Genomic DNA, 14,517 nt, shown 5'->3' with positions numbered 1-14,517 from the left:
TTATTCACTCAACTAAAGTAAAAGCATTACTCAGCACTAAATTATGTTTAATAGGCGCAGGGTTGGCTGTGTAGGAAGTAGCTTGCTTACCAGCAACATGGTTCCGGGTTCATTCCCACTGCATCGCACCTTGGGCAAGTGTTTTCTGCTATAGTCTCGGATTGGTAGACGGAAACTGAAAAAAGCCCGTCGTATATATATATATATATATATATTATATATATATAATCTATATATATATATATATAATATATATGTATATGTTTGTGTGCCTGTGTTCGTCCCCCCAACCGTCGCTTGACAAGCGATGGTAGTGTGTCTACGTCCCCGTAACTTAGCGGTTCGGCAAAAGCGGCCGATAGAAGAAGTACTACGCTTAAAAATAATGAGTCCTGGGGTCAATTTGCTCGATTTAAGGTGGTGCTCCAGCATGGCAGCAATAAAATGTCTGAAACAAGTAAAAGAATAAGTAAACATCCTCTCTGGTCATCAAAAGTATGCAGTGTAACAGAACAACACTTTCAGAACCATTTATTTCTCTGATGGAATACGACAGGGATCCATTCTCTTAACCACTGTTTTTAACCTCAACGTAAACGATTTCCCCGCTTCTCCACATGCATACAAACTCAGTTTCTTTCCTTACAATCTCCTGCTATGACGAGTCTTTTATAAGATTTGTTGAAATTTTATACAACGTGTATTGTATATTGTACTATATTGTATATTACCTGCTGATCACTCTCTTTATCATTGTCAAACAGCAAAAGGAGTAAGCAAAACTGATGAAGAGGTTGTAAATGAAGTTCTTCATTTGCGAACCCCGAATGAAATCATTGATGAACTAGAAAATGATCCCACTTTTTGGGATGAGAGGAATGTAAGATTCGAACTAGCTGCTACTTTCGGAAAACTTCAGTTCGAATCTTTAAAGATGATCGATGAAAACTTAAAGGTAACTTCAATCTTCTTAAAAGTTGATATAGCTTTTCAAAGATCAGGGGTAATATCCAAATGTAAGCACATAAATAAGCATCTTCTAAAGTATTTTCAACTACAAACAGTATAATATCCTACAAATTCTAAAATTCTAGCAATGTCAAAAGTTACTTGAGCAATAATTATAGCTGCACCCCTTACCAAGCTACCTCACTAACTAACTACACTCTTTACCCTCCTCCACCAAAAAGCTATAGGATCTCTGACAGTTTCGACAATGTGTGATCAATTGTTCAATGAATAGAAGAGCCTATTCATTGAATTAACGTATAAACGGTTGAATATTCCAGAAATATATGTATCCTTAATGCTATTCTCAAGTAGAAACAGCGTGTGATAGAGAAATCCTTTTGAAACATAAGTGCAATCAGTTCGACAAGCTTCCAAACATTTTCTTTGATGAGCTTTGGAAAAAAATTAATATAATAATAATAATAATAATAATAATAATAATAATAATAATAATAATAATAATAATAATAATAATGATGATGATGATGATGATGATGATGATGATGATAATAATAATAATAATGATAATAATAATGATAATAATGATAATAATAATAATAATAATAATAATAATAATAATAATAATGATCCTTGGATGCAATTTATAAACATTTAATGCATCGCTACGTGCGTTTCCAGAAATCACATGTCTCTTAAGATCACTGTCTGTATTCCTGGGATTATTACAATGTAGCTCGTATTATCCGTGGGTATCGGGTAGATCCCTCTTCATGGAGTCATTTCTTCAGGTGATATAACATTAGTGGATGCTTACCAGAGCGATGCTTGTCCGTTTTTGACCAGTGAGAAGGTTGGTTGAGTTATGTGGGTATTTCTGTGTGTATTTGTTGGGGAGGCAGGGAAAGTGATGGAAAGAGAGGACGGAATGGCAATTATATGGGGATGGATGTGTGTAATGATGCTGGATTTATATTGCAATTCTGTCTGTAGATGTGAAGGATGGGTGGTACATTCCTTTGTTCGATCTCATTTAAGGCATGACTATCTTCAATGAATTCTGAAGTAAACAGGTCAGCCAGTACAGCGACTACAGCCATCAGTTGTAGGAGCTCATTGTCAGAATTGATAAATGATACTTTCTTAGGGAGACTTCTAATTGTTTTTGGTGGTACAGTGGTATAGCTTTTCTGGCGGTACAGTAGTATAGCATCCTAAATATTGACTTGTTTGTTTATTTGTTTGTGTTCCTTCCTTATTATATAATATGCTAAAGGCGTCTGATGTTATTCCATTTCAAATTTTTTTTTAATCCCAGAAACGATGTTTTGCCTTTTTGTTTACATGATATGATCACCTCAGAGTGTCTATTTTATCACCATTTACCCTGGATATGATGGTTATCAGAGTTTCTTCCAGACATAACTTGTTTCGTTGTACGCTGCAGCGTTATTTTTTTTATTTTTCATATAATAAACAAGTGGGTCTTATGTTCCAGTCCATTCTGTTTGAGCCTCCAGACGAGGTTCGATAGTGATATAGAGTGCCCTTTGTGTACATTCTCTGTACTTGAGACATCATGAAAAGTCGTCTGCGTAGGTGTCTACGTAGCGATGCATTCAAATGTAGCGATGGATTAAATGTTCTAAAGCCTATCCAGGGATTATTGAGTTGAGGTGGGAATATTGTGAATAGTGGTTGACGTTCCTTTGCATATCTATGTGACCACTGAGTGGTATTTGACTTATGCGGATGGTAAATTTGTTGCCTGTGTAGTGTAGATCTACGTCTTTGGGACATTTCTATTGAGCCGATATAGTTCGTACTGCAGCTGGACCATGTTATGACGTAGATAAGATTTTCAGAGGCGCAAGTGAAGGCAGTTTTAATTTTATAATTTTTTCTTGTTTAAAATGGAATTCTGAGTCTTCTATTATGTTGGGACATATTTCAGTTTGGTCATCCACATTTTTCCGTTATTTTTAGCATCCTTTTTCATTTATGAGTATCCGCTTGAGTAGTTTTGGCTGATTGTTACTTTAAATAATTTTATGGGTGCGTAGGATTTCATACAGTTTAATGTCCTTATGTCGTATTGGAAGGTTTTTGATAATAGCGTTATATGATTCATTGTTTTGGGGGCTTGTCTGTGGAAATATAAGGTAATATTTTTAGAGTGAGTACGTTGTTTTGATTTTTAGAGTGAGTACGTATGTTTTTAAGTTCTTGTCGTCTGAGTTCTCTGATGTTTTTTTCTGACATTGTAGTGTAGATTATTCTCTTTAGATTGAATGGGACATTTATTTTAATATATCTCTGGTGCATGAGAATTGTTTCGTGTCTGTAGTTCTGTAAAATATGTCGGTTTCTATTTTTTAGTTACTTTTTTGATTAGTGTGTCTATAAAATTGATTTCCTTCTTGTTGTGTTCCTTTGTAAATTGTATATTTGTATTCATGCTGTTGAGAAGTCTTTTGAATTCCTAGAGTTTCTCCACGTTGTCATTTCATAGAATTAATTAGTCATCCAAATATCTTTTCAAGTTTTCTTTTGTGTTTTGGGAAAGGGGATTTCCGAATTTTCTGAGTGATTCCTGATATAGAGGCGCAATGGCCTAGTGGTTAGGGCAGCGGACTCGCGGTCGCAGGATCGCGGTTTCGATTCTCACTGGCGTTGTGTGTGTTTATTGAGCGAAAACCCTAAAAGCTCTACGAGGCTCCGGCAGGGGTGGTGATCCCTGCTGTACTTCTTTCACCACAATGGCGGTGCCCCAGCATGGCCACAGCTCAAGAGCTGAAACTGGAAAAAACAAACAAAAACAAACATATTGTTAGTTCTAAATAGCCCATTGTCAGGTTGGTAAGAACGGAAGCCGCCTTGATTCCCATTGCAACTCCAAATTTTTGTTGGCATGCAGTGGTGCCAAACCGGAACTGATTTTGCTGGAGAATAGATTTTAATGATCCAATTATGAACACTTTAAGATGTTTGGATGACATGTCTAGTATTAAGCTCACTGACTTCCGACACTTTGATCCATGGATCTGACATTTACATGTGTGTGTGTGTTTGTGTATGTGTGTGTGTGTTTGTGTGTGTGTGTGTTTGTGTGTGGGTTTGTGTGCCTGCGTGCGTGTGTGTAGAGAGAGAGGAAGAGACATTTTTTGGAAGTGGTGTACAGATTTTTGATAAATCTGATAACGGAAGAAAGCGCTGAAATGTAAATAAAAATACAAATAATCATTCTGACTACCTTGTTATTCTCAGTATGTATATATATATATATTATATATATATATATATATATATATATATATAATATATATATATATATATATATATAAAATCTGCTTTACAGGTAATGGTTGCAGGAACTATCAAAGAAATAAAACACATGAATGTGACGAACTGGAAGAGTATTTTAGATTACTTGGACAAAATTCCTTATTTGGAAATGATGGGAGAGAGAAGAAATTTCTCTGAAGATTACATCATAATTCCTAAAACCGAAATGCTCGATTTTAATGACGACTTTGACCATGGCACGGTAAGTCAAGCATTCTGCTTTTGTTTTTGTTTTTTTTTTGCTTATATTTCATAAATACAGTGGAATTATTGATACCAAATAATAAACTCTTATCAGGTTTTCTTAATAGCCTTTGTTTATATGCTAATAGCTCAAATCGGTCCTCCACGATGTAATTACTATATGTATATATATATATATATATATATATATATATATGCATAACTAAAATGAGGGTGAAAAAATTGGATATTGATTTGATAACATCAATCTTAACACCAGTGGTCTAGCATATAAAAAAAGTGAGATTCAGTGAATAGTATTACATACATAAATATAAGAGGGAATTTTTTACCACTACGTGGAAACCCTTATGCTGGAAGAAGATCCGATATGGTCTTAACCACTAAGAATTGTTCTCTAGAAAATTTAGCAAACACCAGAAACGTAAGTGAGTAAAATAAATGAAAAGTACCAAAAATATAGATTAATCATAAACAATTGTTTCACTATCAACAAATTACGTAATTTTTCTTACATAATTTATCTGTAAATCTTCAGTATGATCGTCTATACAAAATATAATTTGCAGAACTTCACGCCAGACAGGCTGTTGAAAATGCATGCAGTTCTACCTATTATTGTTGTGGTTATTTTTCAAAAGTCTGTGTTTAAGGTTTCCACATAGTGATAAATATATTCCCTTATATTTATGTATATACATACACACACATATATATATATATATATTATATAAATTAGAGACAAAACCACTATTATGCAAATCAAACAAAGAAAGACTTAATCCAATACATAAATTAATTTATATTATTTAGTAATTTAACAATTATTAATATAATATTTTACTATAAATTGGATTCAATCCTAAATCTGATTTTTCCCTGTAAGTTTGGATTTATTCCCTAATATTATTATTAATATATATATATATATATATATATATATATATATATATATATATATATTTACATATATACATATATACTAGATATATATACTATATATATATACATATATACATATATATATAGATAGATAGATAGATATATACATATACATAATATATATATATATATGTATGTATGCATGTTTATATTTACACACACACACACACACACACACCACACACACACACACACACACACACATATATATATATATATATATATATATATATATATTATATATATAGGTTTATGCATGATTATTGTGGTTTCTTTTGCAACAAATTTTATTCAACAAAATCAATAACAATATTTAACAAAAACATCTTTAAATGACGGTCTGACCGTCTGTCAAGCAAATGGGAAGTAATAATTGAAGTAGATGGTGAATATGCTCAGGAGTAATAATTTCAAGATGTTTTTGTTATGTGTTGTGAATGGTTTTGGTGAATAAAATATGTTGAAAAAAGCCGCAATAATTATGCACCAGCCTAAAATTATATATATATATATATATATATATATATAGATAGATAGATTAACATAGTAAGATAAAAAATCCAAGGCTGTGAATAGTTTTCTGAACATTTATAAAGAAAAGAGTTCTTACAGCTGTTTCCGCGATAATTTTATATATTCTTTCATCAGAGACCGTGCGAGAAAATATTTAATAGTTATTAAAGGAAAATAGGAAATACATATTCATACATACATACATACATACATACATACATACATATATATATATATTATCATTATTATTATTATTATATTATTATTAGTAGTAGTAGTAGTGTAGTAGTAGTAGTAGTAGTAGTAGTAGTAGTGGTGGTAGTAGTAGTAGTAGTAGTAGTAGCAGCAGTAGCAGTAGTAGTAGTAGTAGTAGTAGTAGTTGTAGTAGGTGTGTTGGATGCTCTGGAAGAACAGAAATGTCTTTGACGTTTCAAGCCTGACTTCGAAAGTAAGGAAAGAGAGGGGAAATGGAGAGAGAGAGAGAGAGAGAGAGAGAGAAACAAGAGATAAAAATGTATGAGTGTATGTGTATGTGAGAGAGAGTTGTACGTGTATACCTATTTCTTTACTACCCACAAGGGGCTAAACACAGAGAGGACAAACAAAGACAGACAAACAGATTAAGTCGATTACGTAACGGCAGACGAAATACTGCTAAGCATTTCGTCCGGCGTGCTAACGATTCTGCCAGGAAAAAGCAAATGAAGAGAAAAACGTTCGCTAATCTTTAGGTTTACATTTTAGTGACATTTTGAGTTCCACGTGTGTGTACATTTCTTCAATTATATATACATATATATATATATATATATATATTATATATATATATATTTTATAGAAGGAGCTTCTACAGGACTAGAACTGTTTCATTCAAAAGAAATCATCAGGAAGCTAGGTGACAAGAATAGTTTTGGCATTTATACACTTAGGCAGGTTTAAGGGGTGGTTGTGGGGGACTTTTTGGGGTAGGCATGGCGCAACCTATCAATCTTAGGGGAGTGGTCAAAGGAATCAGTGATAAAGTAGATAAAAGAATAAATAGAATAATAGAGTTTACATACACATACCCACATACATCCATATACACATGTACATATGCACCCATTTACATACATCTACGTACTCACCCATACCCATACTCATACATACACACAAATATCTACATACACACAAATATCTATATTCATTTTACATATATATGTGTGTAGATATTTGTGTGTATGTATGAGTATGGGTATGGGTGAGTACGTAGATGTATGTAAATGGGTGCATATGTACATGTGTATATGGATGTATGTGGGTATGTGTATGTAAACTCTATTATTCTATTTATTCTTTTATCTACTTTATCACTGATTCCTTTGACCACTCCCCTAAGATTGATAGTTTGCGCCATGCCTACCCCAAAAAGTCCCCCACCACCACCCCTTAAACCTGCCTAAGTGTATAAATGCCAAAACTATTCTTGTCACCTAGCTTCCTGATGATTTCTTTTGAATGAAACAGTGCTAGTCCTGTAGAAGCTCCTTCTATAAAATAAATTAATTTACTCTGCTATGTATTGAGTACCTTATTTACTGTGGTTAACCCCGACTCAACCCGGGACCTACATATATATATATTATATATATATATATATATACATATACACACACACAGTAACAGAAAGGGAGAAATTTCGATTATCCCCACGTTGTGACTTGTAATATATATAAAATTTGAAGAAGGAAAATGTACATACTTTACATAGTTTTAATATATTTTTTAACTTACTTTACATTGTGTTTGTCGGCCGTTTCGCTTTCGCTAATCATCACATTAAAATTTATTTAAATACGTATTTTCTTCAAAAAAATGTTTGCCCATATTTTACTTGGAGTCTGTGCATTTTCCTTTTTTAATATTTTATATGTGTATACACACACACACACACACACACACACACACACCACACACACACATATATATATATATATATATATATATATATATATATATATAAATTAGAAAAAAAAACACATTTTATCAATTCAAAATGAAAAATTAAATTACACCATCTAGAAAATTACATATAATAGAAATATTAAATATAAGATAAAAATATACCAATGATTAAGTAATGTGCAAAATAATAAATAAAACGTATATATGAGTTATATTTTTTCCTTCGACAAGCTAAGTAACGTTTTTTGATGACCTATATTATTCAGATTTTGAATCGTTTTGGTTTTGATATTATTATTATTATTATTATTATTATTATTATTATTATTATTATTATTATTATTATTGTTATTGTTATTGTTATTATTATTATTATTATTATTATATTATTATTATTATTATTATTATTATTATTATTATTCTATCTTTGACTTTTGCTAGACAACAGGTTGGAAGTTCAAGTTGTTGTTATGCCTAGTGTGCCATATATTTGAGGGGTTTTTTTTGGTGTTGTACTAGTGAATGTCTAATAAAAAACAAAGTTTGTTTTAAACCTTGAGATTACATAGAAAGTATTTTGCGTAGGATATGACCAGTTCCCATGAGCACTATCTTTTGAATTTCTGACATTTTGGGGTTTCCTGGTATCTGAGTTAGGTAGCAATCAGCCCCTTTCGCTATCGTTCTCAGGGCACCTATGACAACAGTTATTGTTTTAGTCTTCAGGTTCCACATTTTGCTGATTTCTATTTCAAGATCTTTATATTTGCTCAGTTTTTGGTAGGTCTTGACAGATACGTTTATATCGATTGGGACAGTCATATCAATGAGGAGGCATGTTCTTTGTCTAAATACTTTCAATATGATGTATGGCCTGTTTGCATCTATCTATCTGTCAGTTTGAATGGTGAAGTTCCAGAGGAGTGAGATGTGGTCCTTTTCAAGCACTGGAGGTGGTTTGTGTTCCCACCAGTTTTTTTCATGGGGTAAATCCAGGTTTTTGCAAATTACCCAGTGAATATATTGTGCAGCTCTATCATGCCTGTTGAGATACTCTGTAGGCGCTAGAAGACTGCACTTGGAGACAACATGATCAATGGTTTCATTTTGTTGTTGACATACACGACATGTTGGTCTACTGCCGTTCTTTAATATGTTGGCCTGGTAGTTTCTTGTAGGTAGACATTGATCTTGAGCTGCTATGATAAACCCTTCTGTTTCAGATTTTAAGCCAGAGGTCATTAGCCATTGATGGGTCAGGGCTTTGTCATATTATTATTATTATTATTGTTGTTGTTGTTGTTGTTGTTGTTGAAATATTATTTTTTTTATTCATAGTTTCTTGATAGTTATTAGTTACGATCGTTATTAGTTAGGATATCTATTTTTTGAATATGATTTAGTATTATTTTTAAAAAGGGATAACATAACATATAATTTAATTTGACAATTAGTTTTGTTAGACTATACACTATTTAATAATTAGGTGGTATTTTTATCACGTAGTATTACATTTAAGTAAAGTAGTTTTTATATTGATATATATTTTGGCCAACTTTATTATTGGGTGAAATATTAAATCTATAGATACTTCATATGTATTAATAATATAGTTAGTTTATATAAATGGTTTGTGTATATTTGAACCATTTCCTATTTTTGATTCCAGTATTTATGACTTGTACTAGTATTGGGTATATTAATTAAGAGTCTAGGACCTATTTTTATACATTTAAAATTCAGTTATATTAATTTAATCGATAAGCTTAGTAACGTTGTTTGTTTATCAATATTATTTGGATTTTCTATTATATTGAGATTGATTGTTGTTATTATTTTTATTGTTATTGACTGGATTGTAGTGGACTGTCGGTTGTAGTTGAATGTCTTCATAGTTTATTGTTCATTTGTTCTAATATTGTTCGTACCTTTCTTTAATTTATGGGATTTAGATGTCTTTCGTACTTTTCATTAGTAAATAATTTTCGCCATTTTCATTGATAATTTATTCTATTTGTTTACACAAAGACTTCACGCGTTTAATTTTTATAAACACTAAGACCTATATATGTTCTTTACGTTTAAAATTCAGTTATATTATTTTCATCGACAAGCTAAGTAACGGTTTTTGCTTATAAATATTATTTGGCTTTTGAATTATATTGGGTTTGGTTATTATTGTTATTATTATTGTTGTTGTTGAAATATTATCATTTTTATATATATTGATAGACATAAGTTATGATAGTTATTAATTGTGATGTCTATTTATTTAGAATGATTTATTATTATTTTTATAAAGGGATTTAATGTATTACATATAATTTAATTTGAGAATTAATTTTGTTAGACAATACATTATTTAATAATTAGGTGGTGTATTTACATTTAAGTATTTACATTTAAGTAAACTAGTTTTTACATTAATTGATATTTTGGTCAACTATATTATTGAGTGATATATTAAAACTGTAGATACTACATATATATTAATTATATAGTTAGTTTATATAATGTGCGTGTCTATATTTGAACCATTTCTTATTTTGATTCCAGAATTTATGGCTTGTACTAGCATAGTGTATATTAATTAATTTAAGGTTTTTAGTATTAATTGCTTAATGGGTATTAGACTGTATTTGGATGTTTATTAAATAAATATATTTATTAATAATTGATTTAATGTATATAGTTTAAAGTGTTGTATTTAGTTTTTACTTAATGTATATTTTGTAACTTATATATATATATATATATATATTAATCAATTTAGGGTAGCAAAAAATTCAGTAAAAATTTATCGCTACCAGCGTCCTAGTGGAAAAGAGAAAATAGTCAAAGACTAAATATATATAAATATAACAATTTAGGAATGGCCTAAACAGGCCATTCGTCCACCAGAAAGAGCAGCCAGAACTCAAACCGCCAAGTAGTGCAATTCGGAAATAAGGTGAAAATTTAAAAACGTTTACCCTAATTCATCTTTTATACGATGCATCGTTTCGGTGTTTTTAATGATAGACCAGCTTAATTAAATTAAATTAAGCTAGTCTACCATAGGTCACACTTCATCAGTAAAAGAAACCTGGGAGAGACGAATATACACGAGGCGACTGTATCAATGCCTCGGGAATATCTGTCTTAAAATTTTCAAGACCAACGCATTCGCGCCAAACTTATCGGCAGCAAATATAAACTGCCGATTCAATCTCAGAATTAGTCAGAAAATTATCAATTAATCAATTAGGGTAGCAAAAAATTCAGTAAAAATTTATCGCTACCAGCGGCCTAGTGGAAAAGAGAAAATAGTCAAAGACTAAATATATATAAATATACAATTTAGGAATGGCCTAAACAGGCCATTCGTCCACCAGAAAGAGCAGCCAGAACTCAAACGCCAAGTAGTGCAATTCGGAAATAAGTTGAAAATTTAAAAACGTTTACCCTAATTCATCTTTTATACGATGCGCATCGGTGTGTTTTAATGATAGACCAGCTTAATTAAATTAAATTAAGCTAGTCTACCATAGGTCACACTTCATCAGTAAAAGAAACCTGGGAGAGACGAATATACACGAGGCGACTGTATCAATGCCTCGGGAATATCTGTCTTAAAATTTTCAAGACCAACGCATTCGCGCCAACTTATCGGCAGCAAATATAAACTGCCGATTCAATCTCAGAATTAGTCAGAAAATTATCAATAATCAATTTAGGGTAGCAAAAAATTCAGTAAAAATTTATCGCTACCAGCGGCCTAGTGGAAAGAGAAGAATAGTCAAAGACTAAATATATATAATATAACAATTTAGGAATGGCCTAAACAGGCCATTCGTCCACCAGAAAGAGCAGCCAGAACTCAAACCGCCAAGTAGTGCAATTCGGAAATAAGTTGAAAATTTAAAAACGTTTACCCTAATTCATCTTTTATACGATGCATCGTTTCGGTGTTTTTAATGATAGACCAGCTTAATTAAATTAAATTAAGCTAGTCTACCATAGGTCACACTTCATCAGTAAAAGAAACCTGGGAGAGACGAATATACACGAGGCGACTGTATCAATGCCTCGGGAATATCGTCTTAAAATTTTCAAGACCAACGCATTCGCGCCAAACTTATCGGCAGCAAATATAAACTGCCGATTCAATCTCAGAATTAGTCAGAAAATTATCAATTAATCAATTTAGGGTAGCAAAAAATTCAGTAAAAATTTATCGCTAGCGGCCTAGTGGAAAAGAGAAAATAGTCAAAGACTAAATATATATAAATATAACAATTTAGGAATGGCCTAAACAGGCCATTCGTCCACCAGAAAGAGCAGCCAGAACTCAAACCGCCAAGTAGTGCAATTCGGAAATAAGGTGAAAATTTAAAAACGTTTACCCTAATTCATCTTTTATACGATGCATCGTTTCGGTGTTTTTAATGATAGACCAGCTTAATTAAATTAAATTAAGCTAGTCTACCATAGGTCACACTTCATCAGTAAAAGAAACCTGGGAGAGACGAAATATCACGAGGGCGACTGTATCAATGCCTCGGGAATATCTGTCTTAAAATTTTCAAGACCAACGCATTCGCGCCAAACTTATCGGCAGCAAATATAAACTGCCGATTCAATCTCAGATTAGTCAGTCAAAAATATCAATTAATCAATTTAGGGTAGCAAAAAATTCAGTACAAATTTATCGCTACCAGCGGCCTAGTGGAAAACAGAAAATTGTCAAAGACTAAATATATATAAATATAACAATTTAGGAATGGCCTAAACAGGCCATTCGTCACCAGAAAGAGCAGCCAGAACTCAAACCACCAAGTAGTGCAATTCGGAAATAAGGTGAAAATTTAAAAACGTTTACCCTAATTCATCTTTTATACGATGAATCGTTTCGGTGTTTTTAATGATAGACCAGCTTAATTAAATTAAATTAAGCTAGTCTACCATAGGTCACACTTCATCAGTAAAAGAAACTGGGAGAGACGAATATACACGAGGCGACTGTATCAATGCCTCGGGAATATCTGTCTTAAAATTTTCAAGACCAACGCATTCGCGCCAAACTTATCGGCAGCAAATATAAACTGCTGATTCAATCTCAGAATTAGTCAGAAAATTATCAATTAATCAATTTAGGGTAGCAAAAAATTCAGTAAAAATTTATCGCTACCAGCGGCCTAGTGGAAAAGAGAAAATAGTCAAAGACTAAATATATATAAATATAATGAGTTTATATTTGAGTTTATATATGAGTTTATATTTGCTGCCGATAAGTTTGGCGCGAATGCGTTGGTCTTGAAAATTTTAAGACAGATATTCCCGAGGCATTGATACAGTCGCCTCGTGTATATTCGTCTCTCCCAGGTTTCTTTTACTGATGAAGTGTGACCTATGGTAGACTAGCTTAATTTAATTTAATTAAGCTGGTCTATCATTAAAAACACCGAAACGATGCATCGTATAAAAGATGAATTAGGGTAAACGTTTTTAAATTTTCACCTTATTTCCGAATTGCACTACTTGGCGGTTTGAGTTCTGGCTGCTCTTTCTGGTGGACGAATGGCCTGTTTAGGCCATTCCTAATTGTTATATTTATATATATTTAGTCTTTGACTATTTTCTCTTTTCCACTAGGCCGCTGGTAGCGATAAATTTTTACTGAATTTTTGCTACCCTAAATTGATTAATTGATAATTTTCTGACTAATTCTGAGATTGAATCGGCAGTTTATATTTGCTGCCGTTAAGTTTGGCGCGAATGCGTTGGTCTTGAAAATTTTAAGACAGATATTCCCGAGGCATTGATACAGTCGCCTCGTGTATATTCGTCTCTCCCAGGTTTCTTTTACTGATGAAGTGTGACCTATGGTAGACTAGCTTAATTTAATTTAATTAAGCTGGTCTATCATTAAAAACACCGAAACGATGCATCGTATAAAAGATGAATTAGGGTAAACGTTTTTAAATTTTCACCTTATTTCCGAATTGCACTACTTGGCGGTTTGAGTTCTGGCTGCTCTTTCTGGTGGACGAATGGCCTGTTTAGGCCATTCCTAAATTGTTATATTTATATATATATATATATATATATATATATATATATATACATATGTGTGTGTGTATATATATAAAAGGCGCAGGAGTGGCTGTGTGGTAAGTAGCTTGTTTACCAGCCACATGGTTCCGGGTACAGTCCCACTGCGTGGCACCTTGGGCAAGTGTCTTCTACTATAGCCTCGGGCCGACAAAAGCCTTGTGAGTGGATTGGGTAGACGGAAACTGAAAGAAGCCCGTTGTATATATGTATATATATATGCGTGTGTGTGTGTTTGTGTGTCTGTGTTTGTCCCCCTAGCATTGCTTGACAACCGATGCTGGTGTGTTTATGTCCCCGTTACTTAGCGGTTCGGCAAAAGAGACCGATAGAATAAGTACTGGGCTTACAAAAGTCCCGGGGTCGAGTTTCTCGATTAAAGGCGGTGCTCCAGCATGGCCGCTGTCAAATGACTGAGACAAGTAAAAGAGTAAAAGAGTAAGAGTAATATATATATATATATATAATATATATATATATATTATATATATATATATATATATATAC

The 14,517-nt window shown here is 32.3% G+C and overlaps 1 protein-coding gene across 1 annotated transcript in view; it reads left to right on the top strand.

Annotated features, from left to right (window-relative positions):
* Positions 1-748: 748 nt before the first annotated feature.
* LOC115228476 overlaps positions 749-14,517 on the top strand; it is an 18,037-nt gene continuing 4,268 nt past the window's right edge. Inside the window, exons 1-2 of the mRNA XM_029799050.2 lie at positions 749-955; positions 4,328-4,516. Of these exons, the coding sequence (XP_029654910.2) occupies positions 935-955; positions 4,328-4,516 (210 nt within the window). The 5' untranslated portion in view covers positions 749-934. The remainder of the gene's footprint in view (positions 956-4,327; positions 4,517-14,517) is intronic.

The sequence above is a fragment of the Octopus sinensis genome, unplaced genomic scaffold, assembly GCF_006345805.1.
Source record: "Octopus sinensis unplaced genomic scaffold, ASM634580v1 Contig10664, whole genome shotgun sequence".
Lineage (NCBI taxonomy): Eukaryota > Metazoa > Mollusca > Cephalopoda > Octopoda > Octopodidae > Octopus > Octopus sinensis.
This window is presented reverse-complemented; position numbering and strand designations above follow the sequence as displayed.